Raw genomic sequence first — 13,639 nt, 5'->3', positions numbered from 1 at the left:
TAAAATTGTGATAGGACAACTTTGGGAAAAAAGCGGGAAGGGAGGGAGTCTAGCTGCCCCTCAATCTGTTTGGTCACTTAAAAGGGCAATAAAACTTTAATTTCCGTTCAAATGAGTCATCTCACGATATTTTAGGACCACTGGGTCGATACGATCACCCCTGAAAAAAAAGAGAAAAAAGAAGAAGAAGAAGAAAAAAACAAAAAAAAAAACACGCATCCGTGATCATTCTTCTGGCAAAAAATATAAAATTCTATAATTTTTTGCAGACTGAAGCTTTAAACCTCTACAGTAAGGTTTTTTTGTTACACTAAATCTGTGTTACACTAAATCTGATTTTAGGGGGCTTTCCCCCCTTTTTCAGAAATCAGAAATTTCAGCTCTGGCTTGCAGCCTTTAATGGGTAAAACTAAAGTCAATGAAACTATATTTGAAATTAGCACAATAAGCCGATTCTTTTGATATATCTATTGGTATCAAAATTCCGTTTTTTAGAGTTTCGGTTACTATTGAGCCTGGTCGTTCCTTACTCACAGTTTGTTACCACGAACTGTTTGACCTATTTTCCCTGTGTTAGTCTTCAGTTTCTGAACTTCGATATCTTACGCGATAGTTGTCATCTCGATCCCTGTCCCGTCAGATTTTGGACTAATATGAATTAACACCGCAAGGCTAGGTAAACCTTTGGTTTACCAATGAATTATTAAAAAAGCAAGTGCCAGAGATTTTCTATTAACATTTCAAAGTCAATCAAAGTATTCTCATCAAAGACATCAAAGACAAGCGAGTATTGCTTGTCACGGAAAGTCTACAGTCAGTAGGTTCCATTAAAATGTAACAGAAAACAGGACACCTGTTTTGTCTCACGGCTGCGTGATAGAAGTGAAACTTTCAGGATCATCTTTTTAGAATGGGAACTAAGGGGCCTATTTGTGTTGGAGGGAAAGGGAAGTGTTTTTTCCTCAGTCCTCCCAAAATATAATAAGCTATGGTAACATAAGCTACGGTAGTATAAGCTAACTTTCAAAGACCATTAGTTTGAACGATCACCCGTTAACTAATAATAAAAAAAAAACACACACACATAAATACCATGGAAAAAAATATTCTATGACAGAATGTCAACTATTAGGAGAGTTGAGTTTTGCCGATTTCCTCCCTGAAATTCATTGACATTATGTGAATATAATGTTTACATCATTTGAGCTACAATAACAGGTTCTCAGGTATTTTGTGCCACCAGCTTTTCCAAAATGTACTTTTTACAACACATAACATTTGCTGCTGGAATGATGAATTAAAAAAGAAGTTTTTTAATTGGAGGTAAGGTGTAACATTAAAACTTGAGCGAATATAAATTATACAGTACATCAGGACATGTCCCTCCTCGAACTTCCTTCTTTAGACTAAAGTCATGAAGTAATTTAAAAATACCCCTCTTTCAAATTCGACAACCCTTGTCTTTGAGGAGTCTTTCTTAGAGAATTTTGACAAGGCTTATATTTTTTTTAATTCGTTGGCTTGACAGGGATTTGCAAATAGCCTTTAGCGTTCAAGTTGATAAAAAGAAAAATAAACATCATTCAGTCCTATTTTCCCTTTTCTTGGGGGTACCTATGCTCCAAACATGACTTTTTGCATTAAGGCATCACCTTTAGCAAAAAAAAGAAACAAAGTAAGCTCCAGGATATTGTGGGCAAAAATTTAAGTCAACTTGAAGGAGCCCCTACACCAATGAAATTTTTTTATACAAGCCGGTCTCTTGGCCAAAGGATTTACAGCTGAAAACGTAAAGCTGTTTTAAGAAAAACCTGCTCCTTTTAGATCCCATTTCTATTGGTTTTTATTTATGGTTTGTTAAAGTCGCCTGGTTTGAACACAAATTCATAATCCCTAGTTTACTAGAAATTTTGGAATTTGAAGTGTCTTGACGCTTCTTTAAATGTGACCACAATGATTATAGGTTGAACATTGTATAACGTACAGCATTGCAATAAAATAATAAAAAAAGGAGAAAAAATATGCAAAGACTAATGCCAGAAAAAAAAGATAAAAAGGAAAAATTTACGTGAATGGGGCATTATTGATGCCAATGACAACGAGGAGATAGAAATAGAAAGGTACATAAAAAACAGAACAAAAACAAGAAGATAAGCTACTACTAGAAAAATCAAGAACCAAGAATTTTAGAGTTTTTCCACAAATGATTAAAGGAGTAACAAGAAAAGACGTTAAAAAAACAAAATAGAATCAAACTAATTGTAAAACAAGTGCCTGGATAGCTCCATGTCTCTGTCAGCCCTTACCCTTTCAAAGAGCAGTTTCAAACTCCAAAATAGCATTTCTCAGGTTCAAATTGTCATTACTTACCATAACAGTCAGAAAAGTAAAGATTTTCTATTGAAATTTCTCTGTCTGATAAATTTTTATTTTCTGCTAAACCTATTCAAAATTTCTCACATATTTGGCAGAGCTCAAATATTACTGACATTTTAATTTTTTTTCCATATGATTAGCCAGGTTAAAAAAATTCTAGCTTATATTCAGTAAAAGAAAAAAGCAGAAATAATACTGTTGACTTCTGCTCGAGCCAAAAAAACTCATAGTTGTGGATATAGCCAAATTACGCATAGTATGTGGCCAAATTATAGCCAAATATAGCCAAATTACGCATAGTATGTAGCCAAATTATAGCCAAATATAGCCAAATTACGCATAGTTATATCGCCAAATACTGTGGACCCTTCACAATTTTTTTTGAGTTGAGGAATGTCCAATTTTCATGCTTTATCCTTATGACTGACAAATCAGAGGGAACATTAAAGGCAAAACGTTTTTCAAGAGGTTAAGAATATCAGCTATTCTATCTGCATGATGATTCTTGAAAAATATACAATGTCATAGCATTAGTTTCCAATAGTTGAAAAAAATAGTGTTTAAGGTTTTCAGCTTCAATTTCTTTTTAGTTCAGTTTCCCATTTCTATTGTACGCGCTGGACGTTAAAATTTATGAACAGGTGTGACTAGGTATTAATCGGGCATTAAAATTTACATCGAAAAGTTTTCTGGAATTCTTGTATAATAATTATAAAGTTAGTCAGTTAATGCAGATTACAATCTATACCCATTTCAAGCAAGTTAATTCAATTATTAATCCATTAATGTAAAATGTGTGTCAACTTCCATTAGGACCTAAATAACCTCATTCACATGTCAATATTATGCCTTCCAAAGCTGAAAACTCTTTGTCAATAAAAAAAAGGCAAATTCTTTCCATACGAAATTTTTATATTCTTTGGGCAGATAGAATAAAAGAAACCAGAGCCCTAAGAGAAAGCAGTAACTCCTTACCCTTCAAGAGCTACTTCAGCAATCTCTTCATAACTTTCATCAGACCAATCTTGATGGTATTTAACAAAAACTTTTTTCCAAAATTCAGGTATATCCGACAATGCTGGGATTAAAGCTTGGTTTTCTGTATCTGCAAGAACCACTAAATGCCAATTTTCTTTCACTCCTGAAACATGTAATCGTATCCTTAAAAAGAAGCAATCCACACTACTTAATTTGACAGACTATTTCAGCATTATGGTTTTTCTTATCTCTGACAATTTTTAGTATTCCGACATTTGTATTGTACAGATATTACACCGTCAACTACAACCAAAAACGTTAAATGCGGGTAGAGAATGAAAAATAATGACAACCTTTTAGGGTTTCAAAACCTGATTTAAAAACTAAAAGAATCAAAAAACTCTTATTATTATACTAAACTAAGAGTAGTATAAAAATACTTTCAATAATTTTTTTTATGTCTCAGAGGGAATTTGAGCTGAAATCCTCGATAAGCACTGTCTATGCCACAGTGCCAGTAGCACAACTATATTCCTCTTTTAGGTATTGCCCTCAAAACCTATGTTTCAACTGAAAATTCTGCAAAAATTTTATATCTGATTTGTGCTTAGTACTTTCCATACTCTACTTTTTTTTACTGTTATTTATAAAATGAATTGTAACTTGAGTACGTCTCTTCTTTGACCACTTTTGATTTTTTACAGCTCTCTATTTCTAAATACCAAAAAAAGAAAGAATAACGCAATGTGTAATTTTATCGTATGAATTTACGATTATCCTTAATTTGCTCTATCACTCTTAATTAAACTGTTTATAAATCAGGCATGTACCCCAACTTCGGTGTACGCTCCTGATTCAAAAACGTTATTACGAAAGAACGTGTTAACAATGATAAGCTTAGAAAAAAAATAACTAGGAGCTGGGACAAATAACTAGGGGCTGGCCGGCGAAACTATTTAATTTGGTCATCAGCTATTCTTAAACTTGTGGATAGCCAGATGTCTGCAAGCAGAGCTGCTACATACCCACATGACTTTTGTTTTGGCTATGTTGACAATCATCCCGAAAGCTTTGGTTGCTGACACTAGCTCGTTTGTGTCTCTTTGGAGGTGATTTTCATGATTGTTTGTTTCCACGATGTCGTTTGCGCACCCTAATTTGTCGACAACTTTCCCTCCAATGGATGCGTCTGTGGTTTCAGAGAATGATAAAGCTACATTTCGAAACAGATTAAACAGATGAGGGGATAGGAAGCACCCCTGAAGAAAAATTGCTGATGTGTAGAATTCTTCTGTCAATCCTTCATGCGTCTAAACCTGGCTACCAAAATTTGAACACAGGTCATTGATCAAGCCTACCATATTTTTGAGGACTCCAAAATGCAGAAGGTTGTACCCAATGGCATTACACCATATCAAATAGAAGGCCTGTTTAAATTTAATAAAAAGTAAGAGCATCTCTTTCACAATCTCTATATATTTCTCCTTCAGTTTTAAGCGGAAAATATTTGATCTATAGTAGATCGATCTCTGCAGAGGCCGGCCTGATATTCCTCTGAGGTTAGGTCTATTAGGGATTTTAGTTGGTTAAACGGGATTCTCGTGAGGATCTTCACCAATTTACCTTTCATGCTAATTGTTCTGCTGTTGTTATAGTAGCCCTTTTCACCCTTTTTGTAAAGGGGGACAATCATGCTTTCACCTAGGATATGGGAAAGTGGTCCGTTTTCTAGATGCCTATTGTAACTTTGCGATAGATGTCTACTAGTTCTTCTTGGCCCAACTTAAGTAGCTCTGACTGGATAACATCCATATCGGGGGCTTTGTGTGTATTCGGGGATTTTGTAGCTGAAACTACCTCTCCTTGTAACAGTGGTGGCATGGATCTACTTGGTACTCTGGTAGTTGAAGAGACAGTAGAATAGATGGAACAGAGGTTATTGCGCGGTTCAGTTTCTGGCAGAAGTGTAAACGTCTCTACTCATAATCTGTGACGAGGCGTCCATATTTGTCTATCAGGGCTGTTGCAACCGCGGATTTCTTTTTGTGCATTTAGTGGCTATCACCTTTTTTAAAGGCGTCTTCACACTCATGGTACTTATCGTTGATGCATTGGCGCAGAGCTTTCCATATTTATTTCTCTACTAGATTTCTCTAATATTTTGACCCGTTCAAGTGAAATGGCAAAAACAAAATGCTGCTCTGAGAAACATTCAAGTTGGCTTGAAAACTTCTTTTCGTTATGTTTAATTATGCCCGAAAACACTAAATCAAGGAACAAGCATAAAACCGGTATCCCGAATAAGCTGTCAGCAATTCAGCTCACGGTAGTCCCAACCACAAAGTAAATTGACCGTTTTGTTGATAAAAGCGCCTCAATCCTCAGAGAAACGGCCAGAGAAATCATAGGAGTACAGTACCGCTCTTTTTAACCTTGGATCACACCCCAGATCATTGATATATGTGCTGAAAAACGTAATTATGCCAACAAACAAGACCGACGAAGTTAGGACGAATACAAGAGGGTAAAAGTTCTAGAAGACCTATGAAAACAAGAATACGTACGTATTAACGTATTTGTTCAAAATAAATCCATACTAATGGACATAGGTCCAAGATTCATCATGTCTTTTCGTGCAGATGTGATCTGTGAGTATCTTGGACTATCATTTTGTCTACAGTCGTTATGGAGCACAACCATCCAAAGTTCAAGAAAGTGAATGGTCATTTGTGTGTCACCACTTTCGCCATGGTCTATAGTTGCTTCAAATGTCGTTTGACCCTTTATGCTCCGGCCCTGATGCATTTTCAGCCTCTATTGACCTTAAAACTTACTACTATTAGATATACATGCCTTGAAAGTTACCTAATCAAAAGCAGTTCCTACTAGGTACATAAGAACTTGCAGAGGAAACCGAAGTAGTCTGTGTTTGTAGAGCTTCAGAAGGCAAATAAACACGCAAAAATGTAGCCGCACATATGATTTGATTTGACGAAACAAATAATATACAGGACTTTGTTTGAGTTGAAATAGACCACAAAAAGGAAACACAAAGCCGGCCTGAAAAAGCTTTACATTATTGGGCAACAAGTTTCCTGAAAAAATTCATTATGCCAAAGTCTGTTTTTATCGGTTTAGAGTTCACCTAATAATTCTTAGATCTTGCATGATCGGAATTATTAATACGCTTCAGTCTATGTAAATTTTCATCAGAAAAAATATTTATGAAGATTGGGAAAGCCGTGTATGTTGGTCACATACCAAAAGTCAAGATACTCCGGTCCTGTAATTAACTGGGACCCATAGTAATAATTCCCAACTTAGCCAAGATAGCTGAGGGATTTGTCTACCTTTCTGTGTAACCATAAATCAAACCTTTGATAGACCCTTTCCAATGCGGCTGCTTTCGAGGCAGTAGTGTGGCAGTACATTTGGTGTGAATGAACCACTAAACCATCAAGTGTTTGGACCTTTCAGATGGTTTGTCGATTTACTTTTGGCAGACTGTAGAAAAGCATTCGATGTTACCAAACACCTAACTGCAATAACAAATCAAAAAGAGATGGGAGTTAAAAGTAAAATACTGTGATTTATGAGAAACACTCTACGAGCCAGACGGCAATCAGTTTAAACCTCATTTGTCGAGCATACGTGCTCTGAGTTGTCAGAACTAACTTGCAGCTGCTTCCATGGAATAAACCTAGCTGCTCTTCTGTTCCTTACCGTAATCATACCAATCTTTTTTCATACCAGGATTTTGAGGAGCGTTTTAAGTTCCTTGATGACTTGTCTGTGCTTCTCAAGTACGCCGTCAAAAATTTTTTAACAACAGTTTGACCCGTTTCTTTTCACTGAATTCACCAACCACCAATCAAACACCAAACAAGTGAATGAACAGGAATTGAAAGTTCTAACGATTTTATTCCATCAAGCAGTACATTACAATACTAGATATGCTGTTTTACACTCCTGTTATGCCACAATCCTATGGTTGTGATTGCACCAATTGACTACTCGTTTACCCTGCATGTAGATAATATTCTACTTAAAGGTGACTACTCAATCCAGAGTTTGACAAGTTTGCTGTACAAGTTTGCAGAGTTTGACATCTGTTGGACTTATTGGATCACCAGGTGCTGCTGGAGTACACAATTTTTACAAGGGTTATCCTCGATTATTGCTGGTCTGTTTGAGATTCCCAGTCTCAAAACAAAGCTTACATGTCAGCAGAACTAGAAGATGTTCAAAAACCAGCTACAAAATTTGCACCCTCCATCCCCACAAAGACCTGATTTAATATTGAAATTCAGAAAAGCACTACTAGCAAACAAGAAACACCTATCTATTCTTTTACCGTCTCTACAGGTCAGCAGAATTAATAGGCGGATCTAACCTAACTTATCTGCACTTCTACAGATCAGCAGAATTAGTAGGCATCCTAACAAACTGCAACTCGTTAAGTTCCGTGGAACAGGCTTGTGAACTTCTTTGTGCCATATTTTGTGATTGTATTTAGCCAAAAGACCAATTTTTTTTAGCTATCTTTAGTTAATGTTTCATTTTATTGCAAAATTGGAGTAATTTAGTCCAAGTTTAAGTGCTATGCTAGCTTAAATAAAGGAATACGTTTTTAAATACTTATCGAAGTAATTGAAAATATGTTTTTTTTCTATGGAATATGCTGGACTTTTTAGAGGTGATCAGCTTGGTTTAAAAAAAAAATGTTAGATGCCCACAGGCTTTTTATACATACTAAAGCCATATCAAAAGCGTTTGATAATGTCGATTCTATGCAAACTATGAACTCTATTGGTTATCGACGCAAGTGTCAGTCTAGTGGAAACTTTCAAATTTAAATACGAAAATTTAATGGTGTCTACCAAATGCGAATGTACAGTTTCAGAACCAATCAAATTGAAAAGGCAGGTGAAGCGAGGCAGTGTTCTTATTCCTCTCATTGTAAAACAGGCAGTATCGAAGACCGTTAGTCAGATCTCTCCATCTCTTCTACTTCATGGTACTGATTCGTCTTTCAAAGCCTACGCTGACGACAGTCTTCGCCTCAAAAGACCAAAAACAGATTTATAAAGTAGCTGAATTGATTGCGAAATTTATTTCCAATTTATCAGACATTCCGTCAAGATTAATGACGAAAATTTTGTAACATTCAACACGGCAAGTAGTGACAACATTATTGGGGTTGATGCTCCTTTTCTTTTTCCCTTAATTTCTGGATTATAACTTACTTTTATGAAATGTTAGTTGTAGACTTTCAGAAGCAGAAATGCCATCCAACATTTCACGAAGAATAGAAAAAGACTGCTCCACTTCTTCCTTAGTGAAGAGACCAGGGATTTCCCCATTCGAAAATATAGAAGCGAAGTACTCAACAGCTGAAAAATCACCCAGTTGGAAATCGTCAATTACAAACAGTACTGGCTCAGACTTGCACCCAGCATGGATCAACGACTGAAATATTTTACAAATAAACATTAGTCGTTATTACTAAATAAAATCACGTTTTAATTTGATAGAAAACTAGAAAACCTTTAAACCTTATAAACCCATGCTGCTCATGAAGAAAAGCAATTTTACTGACTACGCATTTGACACGATTTTTTCTTTTGATTTTGTAAAAAGCTTATGCAATACCGTAGTGAGCCAATGAAAGTACTTAAGAAACAAGGAATTTTTGATAGTTTTGACTCACTTTAGCAGTTTAATTTACAAATAGTTCAATACAGGGATCAATTCACACGCATATTTAGCTAGATATAAATTTATAGGCCACACACAAAAGAATATGGCCTACATATTGAAGCAGTGAAGGTGTTAAAAGAAGAAAAGCCACTGTTCAGGGTGCTTTTTCATAGTTGAAAATTTTTAGGAATAAGGGAGTTGTATTCCATAGTTATAGAATTCCATGTTACAGAATTCCACTGTCTTGCGAAAAGAATTCCTTATTTTTCTTCTTATTGTTAATGCTTATTATTCTGGTACCCGGTAACTGACTGTATTTCAAACAGTAGGCTGTATGAAAAGCTTGGCTAAATCCTGCTTTTTAGGACTAGGATGAGAGAAAGGTTGAGATAAATAGGGCACGTTCTGCAAAGGAAGAAGGACTGGTTGATAAGGGTTGCTCTTTTGGAGCAACCGTGTAGGACTAAACGGAAAGCAGGTCGTCCGCAGTTGGGATGGGAGGATGTAGCAAAGAAATATTTCAGGGAAATTGAAACCTCCCAGGAGGGTGTAAAGAAGAGTGCTTCGAAGAGATGAAGGAGGACCGTGCGTAGCTGTGATGGCCAAAGGCAATTTCGGTGCTAAAACAAGTTGTTAGTAGTAGTAGTATACAAGAAGTATATTAAAACGTGTTATATATGTTTTGTCTATCGTCTAGGCATATTAATTCTACGAAAATATAATCAAATTACCTTTTTAAAGGCAGTCCTGACGGAGCTTACGATACAAATTTGAAAGTAGATAAGGTTATTAATGACGCTAATATCAATTGCTTAACTTAGCCCATGTTCTAAATTGTCATAAACAATTCGTTCATCTTGAATTGATTCATAGTTATCTCTTACAAAACATTGGTTCTTTGAATCTGTGTGATGGAATCAGTAGCGTGGAGGGGGGCAATACTCCAAGCGGAGCCCTATCCCAATTTCCGAGAATTTCTTGAAATATCTCCGAGAATTTCAATAATGACGCGCTATCTGGTATTGAATAATTATTCACTTTGTCAATGAAATAGAATAGCACGTTATATTCATTATGTATATTCATACATAATGTTTCATTCAAGGTGTCAAAGGGGCATATCTGCAATATAGAAAATTTAAGGGGTGATGAATTAGACTAAAAGACCTTATAATTATCTAGGTTGTCAAATAGGCGTATGTACAATATCTTGGGAAGAGCTAGAAATATTAGTTTGAAACTTTACAATTGAGACTTAAGGTCTTTAAGTTAATCAATAGGCCTTATTTGCAACCAAGAAATCAAACGGTGTGTCTGCAATAAAGAGGATATTAAGTTATAACCTTTGAATCCTTTTTCAAAACAGTGTATAAGTAACATCTTTGGAGCAGCAAAGGGTATTATGCTGAATATTTCAGGGAGTGTTAAGGGGAAATTTTGAATTAAATCAAAAGGCATAATGTGTATCTAGGATCTCAAAAGGTCATATCAGCCATAAATTAGGAATGGCAAAGGGAATTTATTTTAAATTTTCAGGGAATGATGGGAGATGTTGGAGTAAACGAAACTAGACTATTTGTATCCAAGTGATCAAAAGCATCTCACCTGCAATATTTGAGTAGAAACAAAGGGTACCCATTACAAATTTTAGGAAACTTTTTGGCAACATAGAACTAAATAAAACACTGCATACATCCATATAGTCATAAGGGTGTGTGCACCACATCTCAAGAGCAGCTAAAGGCATAAAGTTAAAACTTTCAGGGAAGGTTGAGGATGATTTTTCTAAATCAAAAGACACTATGTGGATCCATGTTATCAAAATGGTGCATCCGTAAAATTTCAGGAACGGATAATGGTATTAAGTTGGAGTCTTACGGGGAAGTCGAGAGGAACATGAAATCAAATGAAAACTTATTATATGCACCTAGATTTTCATAAGGGCGTAGGGACTCAGATGAAGCTTGGAGGGAATATAGGAGAGGGATATCAAGCAAACTTTAAGTTTTCAATTGGGAGAGCCAAGTGAAGGTTATCAAGAACAATAAGTGTGTTAAAAAGTTATGGCTCTATTGTTTCTTAGTCAGTGTCTTTTTTTATGTTTCTCCGCTAAAAATTATTGACCATGGAGACACAGGAATTCAGGTTGCAGAACCAAGGAAACCTAAGACGGAAACGAATAAGGCTGCTTTGATTCCTGGTGACTTATTTTTAGGTTTTAGACAGAAAGTCAAAACTCCTTTAAGAAATGAGCACAAAATTGATGTGTTTAATCACACATGCATTTAAGAACAAAAATAGTTCTAAAATGGGCTTCCCCAATTTATTGAGCCTAAATTTACCATTTGTAATTAGTTCCCTTATCTAATGAATTGTTTATAACGAAGTCGTATTTTTGTTCCTTTAAAGCTTGACTTGATTATTTATTACAATTTCTGTTCGTTTGGAGTTTTACTTATTCATTCATACTATATTCTGTTCGTTTAAAGTTTAAGTTAAATAAAAAAAAAGGTTTTTTTTTCCAACTGAAACAAAAGAGCAACTTTAAAATTTAGAACTAACAGAAATTATTAACCCCAACTGAACCGAAATTACAATGAATAATCAAGTCTAAGTTCAAATAAAATATATTATTAAAGTTTTCCTTTTATAACGATTAACAATTCCTAAATTTCAGAGACCTCCAGGAATAAATATCAGAGTACATATGACAATCTGTCTACTGTCACAAGTTCTTTTCAATTATTCTGGTTATAATGATAATTTTATTTTGTTTTCTTATGGGATGAAAAATAAAAACACAGAAATTAAAATAAAAACTGTGTTTACACAAGTCAATGGCGATCTAGCTTTGACAGGGCTTATGGGGCGTCAGCCCTAATCCTATTTGAGATTTTGTTTTCTTTTAAAGCTTGACTTGGTTATTCATGATAATTTCTGTTCGTTTGGGGTTTCATTTATTCATTCCTAATATTTTCTGTTCGTTTCAATTTTGAATTAAATAAAAAAATTTAAATCTACTTTTATCCAAAGAAGGCAAGAAAAAAGGTCAGATCGTAAAGCAACCTTAAATTGAATATAAATAAGTATCAATAAAGAAATGAAAGCCTAACTGAAAAAAAAATTACAATGAATAATCAAGTCAAAATTAAAATGAAATATATTATTAAAGTTTTCCCCTTATAACGATTAACAATTCTAAAATTGCAGAGACCTCCGGGAATAAATATCAGAGTACATTAAACAGTCTGTCTACTGTCGCAAGTTCTTTTCAATTATCCTGGTTATGATGGTTATTTTATTTTGTTTTGTTTTGGAATGAAAAATAAAAACACAGATATTACAATGAAAACTGTGTTTATGCAAATCACAAATGACGGTCTAGCTTTTACAGGGCTTAAGGGGCGTCAGCCCCACTCCTATTTGAGATATCTTTTGTTCGTTTAAGGCTTGACTTCATTATTTATAACAATTTCTGTTCTTTTGGGGTTTCATTTATTCATTTATTTCATTTACTCAAGGAAATGACACCCCAACTGAACAGAAATTACAATGAATAATCAAGTCAAAGTTCAAATGAAATATATTATTAAAGTTTTCTCTCTTATAACAATTAATAATTCCTAAAATTGCTCAGACCTCCAGGGATAAGTATTAGAGTACATTAAACAGTCTGTCTTTTGTTGCAAGTTCTTTTCAATTATCCTGGTTATGATGGTTATTTTATTTTTTTTTTCTTTTGGGATGAAAAATTAAAACACAGAGACTAAAATGAAAACAAAGGAGCAACATTAAAACTTAAAACCAACAGAAAATTTTTCCGTATGAGGGAGTTGCCCTCTCCTCAGTAACTCACTCTCTGCGCTATAGATCTTAAAGAATTAGGACAAAAGGTTAGCATCTAGGAACAGAATGAGGTATTAAGAAGAAGGGGAAGGTCTAGCTAACAACCAATTTTTGTTTAAGAGGATACTAGAGCTTTTAATTTCTGTTCAAATGAACTCTCTTCCAATATTCTAGAACTATCAATTCAATACCCCCCTGGAAAAGAATAAAAAAAAAAACATATAGACTCGCATTCTTGCTTTTTCTTCTGAAAAAGTACGAAATTTCAATTTTTTGCAAATCAATGCTTGAAACATATACAGTATAGTCCCCTGAGACGCTGAACCTGATGGTGTGATTTTCAAAAAGATTCCTTGACTTTTAAGTGGCGTGTCTCTCATTTTTCGAAAATCAACCAGATTTTCTCAGCTCGTAATTTTTGGCGGGTAACATTAAATTTCATGAATCTTGTGCATTTGGAATTAGCTTTAAAAGCCTACTATTTTGATGTGTCTATTGTTATCTCAATTCTATTTTCTACAGTCTGGGCTATTACCGGACCAAGTTGCTCCATACTTACAGTTCATTATTATCAACTGTTTGATTATGATTTGAATTTACTTTTTGTCTTCTTTGGATATTTGTAGATCTTCACTCATATTTTAGAAACTTCTTTTGGGAAAAACTTATTTTTAAATTGATATATAAAAATAATCTAATTTCTATGCGTATGCTTCCATATAAGGATCCCACTATGGCC

General features: G+C 34.6%; 1 protein-coding gene across 1 annotated transcript in view; it reads right to left on the bottom strand.

Moving 5' to 3' along the window:
- LOC136030708 (cytoplasmic dynein 2 heavy chain 1-like) overlaps positions 1 to 13,639 on the bottom strand; it is a 575,385-nt gene that overhangs the window by 226,282 nt on the left and 335,464 nt on the right. The window contains exons 47-48 of the mRNA XM_065709779.1: positions 8,601 to 8,823; positions 3,352 to 3,517 (exon numbers count right to left, since the gene is read on the bottom strand). Of these exons, the coding sequence (XP_065565851.1) occupies positions 3,352 to 3,517; positions 8,601 to 8,823 (389 nt within the window). The remainder of the gene's footprint in view (positions 1 to 3,351; positions 3,518 to 8,600; positions 8,824 to 13,639) is intronic.

This window comes from Artemia franciscana, chromosome 8, assembly GCF_032884065.1.
Source record: "Artemia franciscana chromosome 8, ASM3288406v1, whole genome shotgun sequence".
NCBI classification, from domain to species: domain Eukaryota; kingdom Metazoa; phylum Arthropoda; class Branchiopoda; order Anostraca; family Artemiidae; genus Artemia; species Artemia franciscana.
Note: the sequence above shows the minus strand (reverse complement) of the source record. Positions and strands in the feature narration are given on the sequence as shown.